The following is a 16,773-nucleotide window of genomic DNA, read 5'->3' as shown; positions in this document are numbered from 1 at the left end:
TTAGCTGCTCTTGCCTGGTATGTCTCTGGCTGCCCACATATCTCTGCTCATCAATTCCTCCAGCTGCTGGGCTACATGGCGGCAATGATACATGTCACCCCATTTGCTCGGCTACACATGTGATGGGCACCGTGGACACTCTGCTTTCAGTGGTATCAGGCATTGTAGGATTTGCGTGTTCGCATCCTGGTCATGGTCAAGCTACTGCTATCCATCCTGTGGTGGACAATCCTCCCAGACCTGAATCAGGGTTGTCCTTTTTGGAGTGCTCAGCCTCAGGCCATGCTCACCACCGATGCTTCTCAGACAGGATGGGGAGCGCATGTGCCGAGGCATCACATCCAAGAGCTCTGGTCAGTTCAGGAGTCACAGTTCCAGATCAACCTCTTGGAGCTTCAAGTGATCCTCTATGCCCTGCGGGTGTTCTGAGACCTAAGAACATAAGAATATGCCATGCTGGGTCAGACCAAGGGTACATCAAGCCCAGCATCCTGTTCCCAACAGAGGCCAAAACCAGGCCACAAGAACCTGGCAATTACCCAAACACTAAGAAGATCCCATGCTACTGATGCAATTAATGTCCATCAACCAACCTCATCCCTTCAGTAACAATTCTATAACATACACCAATACAAGGGACACTTGTGCTATAGTGTTGCTTATGTACAGTGGCTGTATTAAAGGACAACCATTTGGAGGGTGTCCTTCTTTTTAGCCCCGTCTATTATTCTTTATTTTAATGCAAATTTTTCTGTTTTTCTTAACCGATTTTGTAAAAAACCCCTTATCTCCCCGTTTTTTGAGGCGACCCGTTGTTTGTTTATTAATACTTATCAGGGCGTCCGTCTCTGCTGCTTCTCACGGGGTCGCGTCTTCTTGCCCGACATAGGCTATGTTTCGGCACATTTGTGCCTGCTTCAGGGGCTACGGGAGGGGTAATGCCGTGTCCTAACCAGGTACACAGTCTCTGTTACGTCTCCAGTTTTGTGTTGATCATGCTTCTGCTCGTGGACGGCGCAGCAGGCGCCGTCCACGAGCAGAAGCATGATCAACACAAAACTGGAGACGTAACAGAGACTGTGTACCTGGTTAGGACACGGCATTACCCCTCCCGTAGCCCCTGAAGCAGGCACAAATGTGCCGAAACATAGCCTATGTCGGGCAAGAAGACGCGACCCCGTGAGAAGCAGCAGAGACGGACGCCCTGATAAGTATTAATAAACAAACAACGGGTCGCCTCAAAAAACGGGGAGATAAGGGTTTTTTTACAAAATCGGTTAAGAAAAACAGAAAAATTTGCATTAAAATAAAGAATAATGGACGGGGCTAAAAAGAAGGACACCCTCCAAATGGTTGTCCTTTAATACAGCCACTGTACATAAGCAACACCATAGCACAAGTGTCCCTTGTATTGGTGTATGTTATAGAACTGATGCAATTAATAGCAGTGGCTATTCCCTAAGTAAAATTGATTAATAGCCATTAATGGACTTCTCCTCCAAGAACTTATCCAAACCTTTTTTGAACCCAACTACACTAACTGCACTAACCACATCCTCTGGCAACAAATTCCAGAGCTTTATTGTACGTTGAGTGAAAAAGAATTTTCTCAGATTTGTCTTAAATGTGCTACTTGCTAACTTCATGGAATGCCCCCTAGTCCTTCTATTATTCGAAAGTGAAAATAACCGAGTCACATCTACTCGTTCAAGACCTCTCATGAGGTCGTGAACAAGATAGTTCTGGTTGAGATCAACAATCAGGTGGCCATGTGGTACCTCAACAAACAGGGAGGGACAAGGTCATTCCCTCTCTGCCAGGAGGCAGTCCAGATTTTGTCGTGGGCCATTGAGAATGGTATCACTCTCTGGGTGATGTACCTTACGGGTGTTGGCAACATTCTGGCCGTCGCCTTGAGTCGGATGTTCTGGCCCCACGAATGGTCCCTCAGGCAAAAGGTGGCGAACCGCATCTTCCGCTGCTGGGGGACCCCAGACATAGACCTGTTTGCCTCTGTGGAGAACAGGAAAGTGCACCGCTTCTGCTCCCTCGGCTGGCAAGGCAGGGGTTCAATAGCAGATGCCCTCTTGATCAACTGGGGAAGGGACTGCTGTACACTTATCCACCCCTTCCGCTCATAGCCAGGACACTCCAGAAGCTGCGACAGGATCAGGGCTCCATGATTCTGATTGCTTCCTGCTAGACCCGCCAGGTCTGGTTCCTGACTTTTCGGGACATGGCTTCGTGCCCCTAATATGACTCGGGATGGCTCTGGACCTCATCACCCAGGACCAGGGCAGGCTCCAACACCCCAACTTCTGGGCCTTGGCCCTCATGGCCTGGATGTTGACCGTATCATGGTACAGGCCCTCAGCCTGTCGGTGGGGGTATCTCGGATCCTTCTGGAGTCACGAAAGCTTTCTACTAGAAAATCCTATAATCTAAAGTGGAAGTTGTTCTCGTCCTAGTGCGAGGGTCGTGGCCTAGACGCATTCTCGTGCTGCCCTTCGGCACTACTAGACTATTTGTTATCGCTCTATGAGTCCGGTCTGCAGACCATGTAGGTGATGGTTTACCTCAGTGCCATAGGAGCTTACCATCGGGATTCGGATGGTTCTGCGCTTTCTTCCCATCCACTAGTGCGCAGATTCATGAGGGGCTTACTATAACTAAAGCCCCCTACTTGCCCCCTCCCCCCAGCAGTTTCCTGGGATCTCAACACAGTCCTCTTACAACTCATGAAACCTCGGTTTGAACCGTTGCACTCGTGTGACCTAAAGTACCTCTCCTGGAAGGTGATCTTCTTGGTTGTAATTACATCAGCTCACAGGATAGGTGAACTGCAAGCTCTGGTGTCAAACCCTCCTTATACGAAGTTTTGTCATGGCAAGATGGTCCTATGGACACACCCAAAGTGGTTTCAGAGTTTCATCTCAACCAGTCCATTGTGTTGCCTTTTTTTCTTGAGGCCTCATGCTCACCACGGTGATTATGCCATGCAAGAGGGCGCTTCCCTTTTACTTGGAATGGACAGTGCCTCACCGTACCTCCATTCAGCTTTTCATCTCCTTCCTGTTTTAATTTGGCTTGAAAAGTGAACCCTGAGTCGTAGCAAGAGTAGTCTCCACCCACAGGGAGGAGCCCTATGGGGACTTGCCACGATAGGCTGGATCCCAGCAGTAATGGACAGAGAGAGAAACAGGTATTTATTGTACTGCAATGAAGAAAGCTGCCCGTGGAATGGACAGAAAAACATAGTCCAGAGGAGAATATGCCCAGCGATGATATCTGGTAGCAGCCCACAGAGTGGGGTGCACTGGAAATGACTCTCACCGAGAGCTTGTTAGAAGAGTAGGTCTGGTAGTGGCCTGCAGAGTGCGCGGGCCACTAGGTGATACCCGATTCAAAATGGCAAACGCAATCGCCCATGCTGTCCCGGGGAAGCCAGGGAGGTCGGCGTTTAGATGCAGAGTAGGCCATCTAGGCAAGAGAAATTGGAGCTTGGAAACAAGAGGTGAGCAACAGAGGGCGCATCCGTCTGCGGCCGACGGGTGCAACACTTCGACAGAAACCAGTTAGGAGTCATTGTCTCCAAGCAAACTCTATCCCACTGGCCAGCAGATTGCATCATTTTCTGCTACGCACAGGCGGAGTTGCAACTTGATGGCCACATGAAAGCTTACTCTGTCTGTGCCATGTCGGTCTTGGTGGCTCACTTGCATGCAGTTCCCATTCATGAGATTTGCAGAGCAGATTCCTGGAGTTCCTGCCACACTTTCGACTCGCATTATTGCCTGGACAGGGATGGCCAACAAGACAGTCATTTCAGACAGTCCGTCCTCTGTAATCTATTCAGCCATGAAAACCCAACTCTCCCTCCATGGGCCCTGTCCTTGGGTGCAGGCCTACTCCAATGGTGGCTGCAGTGCCAGTTGTTGTGCACGTTGGCACCTGTTCTCTGCTGCCCATGTTCGGAGAGACCTGGAGCTACTTAATCACCCATGTGTGAGGACTACCGTCCTGCTTGTCCTTGGAGAAAGCAGAGTTGTTTACCTGTAACAGATGTTCTCCAAGGATAGCAGGACGGTAGTCCTCACGAAACCCATCCACTACCCCACAGAGTTGTTTTTTCTCACGGTTTGTTATTTTATTTTATCGCAAACTCTATGTTATAAAACTGAAGAGGGACCTTGCGTGGATGTGCTTGTCAAAGTTTCCATGCCGGGCTCAATCCGATGTTGTCATCCATGTGTGAATACTAACATCCTGCTGTCCTTGAAGAACACCTGTTACAGGTAAGCAACTCTGCTTTGTTCAGGACCTATGAGATGTATAGGACTCTATGCTACTAGATATCTACAAAGAAGCCACAGGAGAATCATGCTGTTCTGAGCTGTCTACAGAATTCTGCTGAAAACTGGAGCAATTTTAGTGGTCTGTGGTGTGTTTCAATTATAGTGAGCAATCAATGAGAGACACCAGTACAAATCTCCTCATGAAGGCAAACTGCCAATGTATCGCTCCATAGTGAGACCGCACCTTGAATACTGTGTACAATTCTGGTCGCCACATCTCAGAAAAATATAATTGCGATGAAGAAGGTACAGAGAAGGGCAACCAAATTGATAAACGGGATGGAACAGCTCCCCTATGAGGAAAGGCTGAAGAGGTTAGGGCTGTTCAGCTTAGAGAAGAGATGGCTGAGGGGGGATATGATAGAGGTCTTTAAGATCATGAGAGGTCTTGAATGAGTAGATGTGAATCAGTAATTTACACTTTCGGATAATAGAAGGACTAGGGGGCATTCCATGATGTTAGTAAATAGCACATTTAAGACTAATCAGAGAACATTCTTTTTCACTCAATGCACAATTAAGCTCTGGAATTTGTTGCCAGTGAATGTGGTTAGTGCAGTTAGTGTAGCTGGATTCAAAAAAGGTTTGGATAAGTTCTTGGAGGAGAAGTCTATTAACTGCTATTAATCAAGTTTACTTAGGGAATAGCCACTGCTATTAATTGCATCAGTAGCATGGGATCTTCTTGGTGTTTGGATAATTGCCAGGTTCTTGTGGCCTGGTTTGGTCTCTGTTTGAAACAGGATGCTGGGCTTTATGGACCCTTGTATGGCAAATTCTTATGTTCTCATGTTTTTTCGATACAGCTTCTGCATTACATATGGAAGGTGCGTTTCCAGGACAACATGGGCCGGGAGATTTTCTTTGACCAAAAAGGCAACCTGCCAGCTTCCTATGACATTCTGAACTGGCACCTGTCTTCAAGTGACTCCTTAAGGACCTTCACCTATGTAAACATTGGCTACTATGATTGTAGAGCAGCCAGTGGCCAGGACATCAAGATCAACACCAGTGCGATTGTGTGGCATGACGACTATACACAGGTTAGGTTACACTTCTCTATCTTCACAGAAAACAGATTGATAGGATGCTCAGAGGTAATGATGGGAGGAACCTTCTTTAATCTGATTGAAATCCAATTGAGTATTTGACTTGGATGGACTTGTTCAATCAAATTCAGGTTTGCATTGCTTTGAATCCCACTCTGATTTATTTTTCATTAATTAAAAGGTGTCTGGGATCTTCAGCTCATAAATAGTCACCACTCCATATTCCAGGAGTTTGCCAGTCTTTATTTTGGGAAGGCTTCTATGAAAAGACATATTAAAAGTTAGTAGTAGTCAACATGTTAATAGTATACTTTGGTAACTAAAGAGAGGTATTACTACTGGAAGAAGTGAAGTAATTATACCTCTGTACTGTACAGATCTCTGGTGTAATCCCATGTTGAGTACTGGATGAATTTTGGAAACTACACCAACAAAAGCTGGAGACAATTCAAGGAAGGATCAATAAAATGCCCAAAAAATGGTGCATGGCCTGTACTGTTCTATTTATTTATTTATTTAAATATTTATTGACTGCCATTTCAAGGATCATGGCAATTTACAATAATACATTCATAATATAACATAACTTCTATATAATACAATTATGAAATAAAAAAACATTAAAAAATAAAAGCCACTGTTAAGTACAACACACCATAAAATCAAAAAAATATGCACTACAATAATATACATAACACAATAAAATATAAACTGCAAGAAAAGCTATCTTGACCATTCTGGTAAATGTAATCTTTGCCTGTTTGATGTTATCCCACCATCTTGATTGTAACAATCAGTATTTAATTATACTATCCTTAAAAGTTAGATTAAAAAGCCATGTTTTCAAACTCTTTTTAAAAATCTTTCTGTCGTAAATGTTCCCAGCAGAGTAGTTAGGAGAATCTCACAGGCAGGAGGCAACAGAACAATATCCCCATGAAGATTAAAGTCACCCCATAACGATAGTTGAGGATAAGTCAAGTTTCAGATCAGAAAGCAATTAAATTAACAGTGATGTATTATGCTGAAGCAACCCTGGAAGGCAATAAACTAAACAGATATTTACCCTCAGGTCTATCCTGTAAAGTGCGGCCGCGTTTACCCTGCTCCTAAGCCGTGTTTTACTCACTTTCCGGCCGCGTTATCCCTTCCTGCGATCCCGAATCCACTATAACCTACTCCTACCGCGTCCTAAAATCCCCGGCCAACCCCTTCCGCACGCGGCATGTATATTGCATGCAAACGAGCGAATTAGCTATTCCCTAGCATCCCGTAACCCGTGCCCCGACTATCGCTATCTTTCCCTGCTGTTTTGTCGTGCGTTTAACCTGCAAACTTACCGCCTACCCTGACCCTGCGGTAGAGGCAGGGGTGAGGGTAGGTGGCAAGCTTTCCCCCAGCCCCCGCTCACCTGCCCCGGCTGCGATCGTGGGTGCCGGTCTCCGTGGCAGCCCCAGTCCTCTCCCCTCCTCCCGAAGCAAAAAAAAAAAAAAAGCGAAAAAAACGTTGCAGCCCCCCCTCCGATGTCCGGAGGGGGCTGCAAAAAGTAAGTTGCTTCGCCGCTGTCAGTTCTTCCCTCCTCCCGGAGCTGCTTTTTCAGCCTTGCTCCGGGAGGAGGGGAGAATAGACACTGACAATGGCGAAGCGAAAAAAAACCAAAAGCTATTTTGGTTTTTTTTCAAAATTTTGGTTTTTTTCCAAAAGCGACTTACTTTTGGGATCTTGACAGATCCCAAAAGTAAGTCGCTTTTGGACGCCTGCACAACTTACTTTTTTTTGCAGCCATCAGCAGGAACACATGGCGATCGTGGCTCCGGTAGCTCCTCCCGACGAAGATGGCCGCCTGCACGGGGGAAAGCGTGCAATTGGCCGCTGAAGACGTGGCGTCACGACGTTTGGCGTCACGGGATGTGACGCCACGTCTTGAGCGGCCAATTGCACGCTTTCCCCCGTGCAGGCGGCCATCTTCGTCGGGAGGAGCTACCGGAGCCACGATCGCCATGTGTTCCTGCTGATGGCTGCAAAAAAAAGTAAGTTGTGCAGGCGTCCAAAAGCGACTTACTTTTAGCTTTTGGTTTTTTCGCTTTTTTTTTTTTTGCTTCGCCGCTGTCAGTGTCCCTTCTCCCCTCCTCCCGGAGCAAGGCTGCTTTTTGCGCCCTGCTTCGGGAGGAGGGGAGGGGGGACTGGGAGTCCCGACTTCCTGGTATCTGTCATTTCAAATGACATTTGAAATGACAGATACCAGCGTGGCGTGAAGCGTTAGGCCCGCGCACCCAGGATACTGTATAGGCGCTCTATCCAGTAAAATGGGTTGCGCGGGCCTAAGGCTTCACGGACGCGGTTTACATTTACATAAAATTAATGTTCAGGATCGAGCGGTAGGTGTGCTGCACTGTGCGTGCGGCAACCGCGGGTGCCGCAGGCACTAACGCAGCTCTTCCTACCGCTCGGTACAGGATAGACCCGCCTATTAGATATGATCAACAACACCTCAAAAGGACAGACAATCGACACAGCAATAATTCTAAAATTCAAATCATTATGATATGTAATTATTAATCCTCCACCTCTTCTTCCAAGTATAGATAGGGATAAACAAGAATAATCAGGGGTCAAAATCTGATTGATAAGTACATTATCTGAACCTCTAAACCATATTTTGGTAAGACATACACAAGAAAGCTTCTGATCTTTTAGAATATCGTTAATTAAAATAACTTTTTTAGTCAAAAACTGAGCGTTTATCAGAATTATCAATTACAGTAAATAGGTATGCTGCATAGGAGTAATAGGTGTCAAAACCTCTTTGCATGTAAAAATCTTGACTTAAATTATGCGGAGAGCTGTTTGTACCTTCCATTTCTACTAATAACTTTGATGTTTTCTGACACCATGATGAAATGAAAAACCATTAAACATAGATATCTGCAAATCAATAAGGATCACATAGGGCTCACAAAGTGCACGCGAAGGGGCGTATGAAGGGGTGCGCTGCTTTGTCATGCTCCTTCAGCATACAATACCCCAGCATGTGGCACCTCCGGTGTCGCTCTCCACCCTTATCTCAGAGCCCAGGTGATGATGTGGCAAAGTGGGTGGGTCCTCTAGTCCCACCAGGATGGGGAGGGAGGGTGCTCCTGGTGACAGCAGAACAGAGTCACTCACCAGGATCATGGACAGACTCCCAAGATGGACGTAGGGAGCTACACAGAGCTGGAATTCAGGCAGGAAAGCTGTGTCAGAAAGGTTCTGGTGTCGCTTTGTGTGTCATGCAAAGAGACAGTGATATGTAGCTTGTGAAGATTTCTGCATCAAATGAATGATTTCACACTTTTTAGCATCCATGTTTATTTTCAAACCATTCTTCCTGTCTTTTAAATTTCCCATTCATTTTTTTCATCTCATTCATTTCTTATGCACCATTCTTCCTAGTTAAAAATAACTTACATGGGCTTGGAATATTTGGTGAAACAATTCTATTTAAAGATTCAGTACGGAATTTAGGATGTATATTTGATGCTAAACTTTCTTTTCAGTAGAGATGTGAATCGTGTGATCGATCGTCCTAACGATCGATTTCGGCTGGGGGGGGGAGGGAATCTTATCTTCGCGGTTTTGTTTTTTAAAATATCGTGTAAATCGTAAATCGGGGTAGGGCGGGAAAACCAGCACACTAAAACATCCCTAAAACCCACCCCGACCCTTTAAAATAAATCCCCCACCCTCCCGAACCCCCCCAAAATGCCTTAAATTACCTGGGGTCCAGAGGGAGGGTACCGGTGTGATCTTTTACTCTCGGATCTCCGGTGCGTTGTAGAAATGGCGCCGGCGCTACCTTTGCCCTGTCATATGACAGCAGGGCAAAGGTAGCACCGGCGCCATTTTGTTTTTTTGTCCCCCGACGTCAGGAGTGTAGGAGATCGCTCCCGGACCCCCGCTGGACCCCCTGGGACTTTTCGCCAGCTTGGGGGGGCCTCCTGACCCCCACAAGACTTGCCAAAAGTCCAGCGGGGGTCCGGGAACGACCTCCTAAACTCGAATCGTTTTGCCGTACAGCAAAATGGCGCCGACCATGCCGTACGGTCGGCGCCATTTTGCTGTACGGCAAAACGATTCGAGTTTAGGAGGTCGTTCCCGGACCCCCGCTGGACTTTTGGCAAGTTTTGTAGGGGTCAGGAGGCCCCCCCAAGCTGGCCAAAAGTCCCTGGGGGTCCAGCGGGGGTCCGGGAGCGATCTCCTGGACGCGTGACGTCGGGAGCTAGGAATCAAAATGGCGTCGGCGCTACCTTTGCCCTGTCACATGATAAGGGCAAAGGGCCACCGGCGCCATTTCTCTTCACAGCAGCCGTGGGCAGAGAGCGGGACATCGCTCCGGGATCATCGCGCCGGGACCCCAGGTCATTTAAAACATTTTGGGGGGGTTCGGGAGGTGGGGGTTTGTTTTAAAAGTTCGGGGTAGGTGTTAGGGTTTTTTTGGTGTGCCGGTTTTCCCACCCCCTATTTAACGATACAATACAAATGCCCCTGACGATAAATCGTGGGCATTTGTATTGTATCGTGCACTCTAACGATTTTGGACGATTTTAAAATTATCTGACGATAATTTTAATCGTTCAAAAATGATTCACATCCCTACTTTTCAGAATGATTTTCAACAAGTTTTAAAATGAGGATACTCCAAGCTTAGATTATTACGACACCTTAAGTTTGTTCTTGTAAGCACGATTTTCTCAGTGTTCAAGCATTTGCACTAACAATAGTAGGATAAATGCAATTCTTTGTTTGTGAGACTGCCAGCAGCTTCTCTGAGGGCACTTCAGGTCCTACAAAATTCCGCAACATGTCTAGTATTTATTTATTTATTTATTTATGCTAAAGCTTGTATTCCACTCTCTCCAATAGTAAATTGCCGACAGTGGGAGCATATTTCTCCACACCTCCAAGACCTGCATTGGTTGCCAATGAAATATCGTATCGATTTCAAGATGTTGATTTTAGTTTTTAAAGCATTGAAATTTGAAGGACCATCTTATTTAGCAAATCTTTTGAAATACTACATTCCTGCTCGTTCGTTGCAATCCAGTGATAGGAAGCTGCTGGTAATCCCATCAGCAAAGGAAGTAAGATTAAATATGTCAAGATCTAGAAGTTTTTCTGTGATGGGGCCTAAGCTATGGAACTCCTTGCCAGAGAAATTGCGTACAATTGACAGATTTTGTCTTTTTAGAAAATATTTAAAATCTCATTTATTTAAGCACATTTTTAACCTGGAATTAATGGTTCTCATTGATGGCTAGCATGATAAAAGGTTTGTTGTAGATTTTTATGTATTATATATTTTAATTAATTATTTGTTTATTTGTTTGCTTGTTTGTTTAGGTGTTTTATATACCGTCATTCCAAGATAAGATCACAACAGTTATTATCTGCTGTATTTTAAGATTGTTTGATTTTAAGATATTGTAACCCACCTAGTACAATTGTTTCACAATTGACGGGATATAAATAATATTAAATAAATAAATAATATAATTTTTTGTCTGAAAAAGAGAGTCCCTTGGTTCATTATTAATAGATAAATTTGCTCTGTTCCCCTTCACACTTCTCTCCATTAAGACTCCCGTCTCTACCTGCAGTGAGAGCTGTGGTCCTGGGTTCCGGAAGGCCATTCTGAATGGGCAACCTGCCTGTTGCTTTGACTGCATCCCCTGCTCTAAATATGAGTTTAGTAACCAAACCGGTGAGTGCTATGAATTCCACCCTGTAATGAGCACTTCTTGTAGGATGGAGGATTGGTATTAGAGGGTATGGTGGTTCCATCTAGATCAGGTCAATGGGCAAACACTTTACTGGAATTTTCAATTCTGAGCAGGTGCTAAAAGGCAGACATCTCCCAACATATATATTGCAATCTTAAAAATTACATTTCCCAGCAAGAATTGGGACCATTACTTTTCAAGAATTGGGACCCTTACTTTTCAATATATTTGTAAATGATCTGGAAAGAAATACGAGTGAGATAATCAAATTTGCAGATGATACAAAATTGCTCAGAGTAGTTTAATCACAAGCAGATTGTGATATATTGCAGGAAGACCTTGTGAGACTGAAAAATTGGGCATCAAAATGGCAGATGAAATTTAATGTGGATAAATGCAAGGTGATGCATACAGGGAAAAATAACCCATGCTCAAATTACACAATGTTAGGTTCCATATTAGGCGCAACAACCCAAGAAAGAGATCTAGGCGTCATAGTGGATAACACATTGAAATTATCGGTTCAGTGTGCTGCGGCAGTCAAAAAGCAAACAGAATGTTGGTAATTATTAGAAAGGGAATGGTGAATAAAACAGAAAATGTCATAATGCCTCTGAATCGCTCCATGGTGAGACCGCACCTTGAATACTGTGTACAATTCTGGTCGCCGAATCTCAAAAAAGATATAATTGCGATGGAGAAGGTACAGCGAAGGGCTACCAAAATGATAAGGGGAATGGAACAGCTCCCCTATGAGAAAAGACTAAAGAGGTTAGGACTTTTCAGCTTGGAGAAGAGATGGCTGAGGGGGGATATGATAGAGGTGTTTAAAATCATGAGAGGTCTAGAATGGGTAGATGTGAATTGGTTATTTACTCTTTCGGATAATAGAAAGACTAGGGGGCACTCCATGAAGTTAGTGTGTGGCACATTTAAAACTAATCGGAGAAAGTTCTTTTTCACTCAACGCACAATTAAACTCTGGAATTTGTTGCCAGAGGATGTGGTTAGTGCAGTTAGTATAGCTGTGTTTAAAAAAGGATTGGATAAGTTCTTGGAGGAGAAGTCCATTACCTGCTATTAATTGAGTTGACTTAGAAAATAGCCACTGCTATTACTAGCAACAGTAGCATGGAATAGACTTAGTTTTGGGGTACTTGCCTGATACTTATGGCCTGGATTGGCCACTGTTGGAAACAGGATGCTGGGTTTGAGGGACCCTTGGTCTGACCCAGTATGGCATGTTCTTATGTTCTTATTGTATTGTATGTATTTATGATATGATCTCAGAGGAGACCTATGTGGTCCTGGAAGATAACAAACATTCTATATCTATAATATGCATGGTAAAGTCTGTCTGGTGGAGGAGGAGGGGTCTGAACAGTGTGCAAGGATACACTAGAAGCCACCAGGGAGCGCTGTTCATCATCTGTCACGCATACTATGCAAAGCTGCACATCCCTGTGTAACCCTTGAAGTTCAATTTTCTTTATGACTCCTTGTGTCTGAAACCTGCACTTTGATTCCCAACCCAGTATCAGAAATGAATCCACACGCTCTTTAGTGAGTAACAGTTTTATCTTTACTGGAATGAATGACTGAAATAAATCTGTTCACTTCCTAAGCATCTGCATTTGTCATATAAACACATGTATATAGTACAAGAGAAAACTCAACTTTGTCATAAACTCATGTTAAGTATTTCAACCAGAATCAGCATGTGATATAGCACCCGACCTTAAGCAGTCTCTGAACAAGCAAAGTCCCAGATTGTATCCTACTGTGTGTCCATTTGAATTTAGAGCTGAAGAGGGCATCAGTACTGCTCTTTGCTTCAACTGTCAAATCCACAATACAGCAGCCTCTATCCGAAAGAAGAGCTTCAAATCCTAACAGGGCACAGTTCAACTACTCCCAAGTCGTCCACAGCAGGGTTCCAGAAAAGAGAACCTTAATCAGCACAGATAATATTTATTAGTTCAGAGCAGGGCAGGAACTCTGTTCAGGCTGAGCAGTGATCTGTTCGCACACGCTCAATACAATCCAATTTTTATAAATCTCTTTAGGTAAAGTAAAAAAACAACTTCAATACATCTCAAAACAATGTTAACTAACATAAATACATTACACATGAATACAATTATAGAGGGCTGCTCACCTTAATCAGCACAGATAATATTTATTAGTTCAGAGCAGGGCAGGAACTCTGTTCAGGCTGAGCAGTGATCTGTTCGCACATGCTCAATACAATCCAATTTTGAATCTCCTTTCCCCCCCCCCAGCTCTTAAAGAGACAGCACTCTATTGTCAGTCTTTTCATGTCACAATGATGATTCAACATTTCTCTGCCCTAGTTCCTAGAGGTATGTTACATGGTCCCCTCCTAAAACCTGACGTCCCCGGCAGGTATTTATGTCCACAGCTTATATATTAACTCTGTTTGTTTGCTCAATATCTCTTGCATCATACTACTTAGTTGCTGCATGGATATACACGCCTCTAATGGATTCCTTGAATATGACTGTCTCAATATGTTGTGGGTGTGCAACCCCTTGGGCAATTGCACTTCAAACTCATCGAATCTACTAGGCAGTCTCCTTGGTCTCTGCGATCTTTGAGGTAACGGTAGAAGTCCTATTTTGGTCATTGATTCATCAAGAGTTTTCTTCTTCCCCGAGGAGGATGCACGTTGTTCTTCATTGACTGAGCTGTTCAAATCGCACGAATTGTTATGATTTACTGGTATACTAACTTCCACAGGATCCTCTTCCCATGACTCTGGATTAAACTCCTCCGCATTAGGATTTAATGTTCCATTTGACTGAATTTCACCAGTAATTGGACTCTCTTCCAGTTCAGCTGGATCTGAACTTCCGCTCTCCATGATAGAGCCATCCATACTATCCTCAGCGTCCTCCTTCTGCTTTTTCATCAATTGCTTGGTACTATTGAATGGTTCACAGTGAATATCAGCCTCTTCTCTTCCAGAAATAAATCCACAGGGGCGCAGTAGATCCCTGTGTAGCGTCCTTTCGGGTCCATCCCCTGTTTCTGGCTTCACCACATAGACTGGTATACCTTCAATTTGTTTTACCACAATATACACTGAAGACTCCCACCGATCAGCCAATTTGTGCTTGCCCCTCAACTTCACATTCTTGACCAATACTCTATCACCCTCTTCCACTGAGGATGGCATTACTTTCGCATCCCATCTGCGTTTGTTGGCTAGTTGATGTTTCTCAGCTTCCTGAGTAGCCAGCTCGTATGCATACTTCAGCCTCTGACGTAACTCTCGAACATATTGGTGATGAGTTTTAGCGTTATGACCCACTGGACTGATGCCGAAGCATAAGTCTATTGGAAGTCGAGGTTCTCTTCCAAACATGAGAAAAAACGGAGAAATTCCAGTACTGTCATTCCGAGTACAATTATAGGCATGTACTAGTGGCCGAACATATTTTCTCCAATGTTCCTTACGCTTTTCCTCTAATGTACCCAACATTTCTAGTAAGGTTCTATTGAAGCGTTCTACGGGATTTCCTCGAGGGTGATATGGAGTGGTTCTGGATTTAGTGCCTGCTATTCTGCATAGCTCTGAAATGAGTTCAGATTCAAAATTGGCTCCTTGGTCACTATGGATTCGTTTTGGAAATCCATAGTGGCAGATGAAATTCTCCCACAGGGTAACAGCAACAGTTCTTGCGGTCTGATCTCTACTGGGATATGCCTGAGCATACTTAGTAAAGTGATCCGTGACTACCAAAACATTTCGTGTATCCTTGTCGTCAGGCTCTAAGGTGAGGAAGTCAATGCAAACTAGCTCCATGGGGGCGTAAGCTTTTATATTTACCAAGGGGGCTGCTTTTTCTGCCCTAGCTTTTCTCCGCACACATCTTTCGCATGTCTTCACCCATTGCTCTACCCCATGTGCCATTCTCGGCCAATAAAAACGTGCACGTGCTAAGTCCAAGGTCCGTTCACAACCCAGATGGCCAGTTTCATCATGTACCCCCTCCAGAGCTCTCTGACGATATTTTCTTGGAATCACAAGTTGTTGGTGTGGTCCTCCACTCCTCATCACTTTTCTGAAAAGTACTCCCTCTTGAAGACATAGTTTTTGCCATTCTCTGAAGAATAATCGCAATTCTGGATGCTCCCGATTCCTGTCTCGATCTTCAAATTTCTCACCTCTCTCCAGCATCATTATGACTTGGGATAAACATGGGTCTTCCCTCTGGAACACTCTCCAGTCACCCAAGGTAAACCCAGGTAGGGTGGGTTGTCCAGGCCACAGGTCTGGGTCATCAAAATCATCTGGAACAGCATCTCCTCCTGCAGGTAAGATTTCCACCAAGGCACCAGGACTGCACTCAAACTTGGAAGTAGAATGAGGTGTAATGGGAGTGTCGTAGTCTCCCGAATCTTCTGAAATATGTGTCAAAATAGAGACATCATGCTTCTGGAATGCCGCCTTACATATTACCTTAGATAGAGTGTCCATTCCTTCTTGATCTGTCTTCACAGGAGATAGCATCTTGGCAACCCTCTCCTCATATTTCAAAAATTCTTCATCATCTTCTTCAGGATCATGTGGTCTCCTAGACAACCCGTCAGCATCTATATTGGCTTTACCAGATTTGTATCCGATGTCAAAGTTGTACAGGGAGAGGGATGCTAACCATCGATGACCTGTGGCATCCAGTTTAGCAGTCGTCAGGACGTACGTCAGAGGGTTATTATCTGTCACTACTTTAAACTCTGCACCATATAGATAATCATGAAATTTTTCACAAACTGCCCATTTAAGGGCTAAAAATTCCAATTTGTGGATAGGGTAATTCCGTTCACTTTTAGTGAGCCCACGACTGGCATATGAAATCACTCGCAGTTTTCCTTCTTGAATTTGGTAAAGTGCAGCGCCTAGCCCTGTAGTGCTGGCATCAGTGTGTAATACATAAGGTAGCTTCCAATTTGCGAAAGCCAACACAGGGGCAACCGTGAGTTTTTCCTTTATAATTTCGAATGCTTTCTGACATTCTGAGGTCCACCGCGTACCCAATAGCTGCTGACTTTGAATCCGGGCTTCTTTCCTATCCTTTCGACTGTTTGTTAGTCCCACCAACAGATTACTGAGCGGCTTCACCAAGCGTGAGTATTGATTCACAAATCTTCAGTAATAGCCCGCAAATCCTAGAAAAGATCGCAGCTCTCTTACCTGCTATTGAGTTCACTTAGAGAATAGCCACTGCCATTAGCAATGGTTACATGGAATGGACTTGGTTTTTGGGTACTTGCCAGGTTCTTGTGGCCTGGATTGGCCACTGTTGGAAACAGGATGCTGGGCTTGATGGACCCTTGGTCTGACCCAGTATGGCATTTTCTTATGTTCTTATGTTCTTATGTTCTCTCTAATGTTTTTAGGTTGTGGCCACTTAGTAATGGCTGAAATTTTCTCTTCATCGGGGAGCACCCCCTTCTCTGAGATATGATGACCCAAATATTTCACTGACTTCTGAAAGAATTTACATTTAGATGGAGAGAGCTTCAATCCGCATTTCAACAGTCGTTGTAACACCCTCATCAATCGGTCCTCATGCTCTTCCAGTG

The 16,773-nt window shown here is 44.5% G+C and overlaps 1 protein-coding gene across 1 annotated transcript in view; it reads left to right on the top strand.

Annotated features, from left to right (window-relative positions):
- Positions 1-16,773, top strand: part of LOC115081104 (extracellular calcium-sensing receptor-like) — a 72,504-nt gene that overhangs the window by 16,396 nt on the left and 39,335 nt on the right. Inside the window, exons 3-4 of the mRNA XM_029585617.1 lie at positions 5,162-5,398; positions 11,021-11,144. Coding sequence (XP_029441477.1) covers positions 5,162-5,398; positions 11,021-11,144 — 361 coding nt within the window. The remainder of the gene's footprint in view (positions 1-5,161; positions 5,399-11,020; positions 11,145-16,773) is intronic.

The sequence above is a fragment of the Rhinatrema bivittatum genome, chromosome 19, assembly GCF_901001135.1.
Source record: "Rhinatrema bivittatum chromosome 19, aRhiBiv1.1, whole genome shotgun sequence".
In the NCBI taxonomy this organism is placed as follows: Eukaryota; Metazoa; Chordata; class Amphibia; order Gymnophiona; family Rhinatrematidae; genus Rhinatrema; species Rhinatrema bivittatum.
Note: the sequence above shows the minus strand (reverse complement) of the source record. Positions and strands in the feature narration are given on the sequence as shown.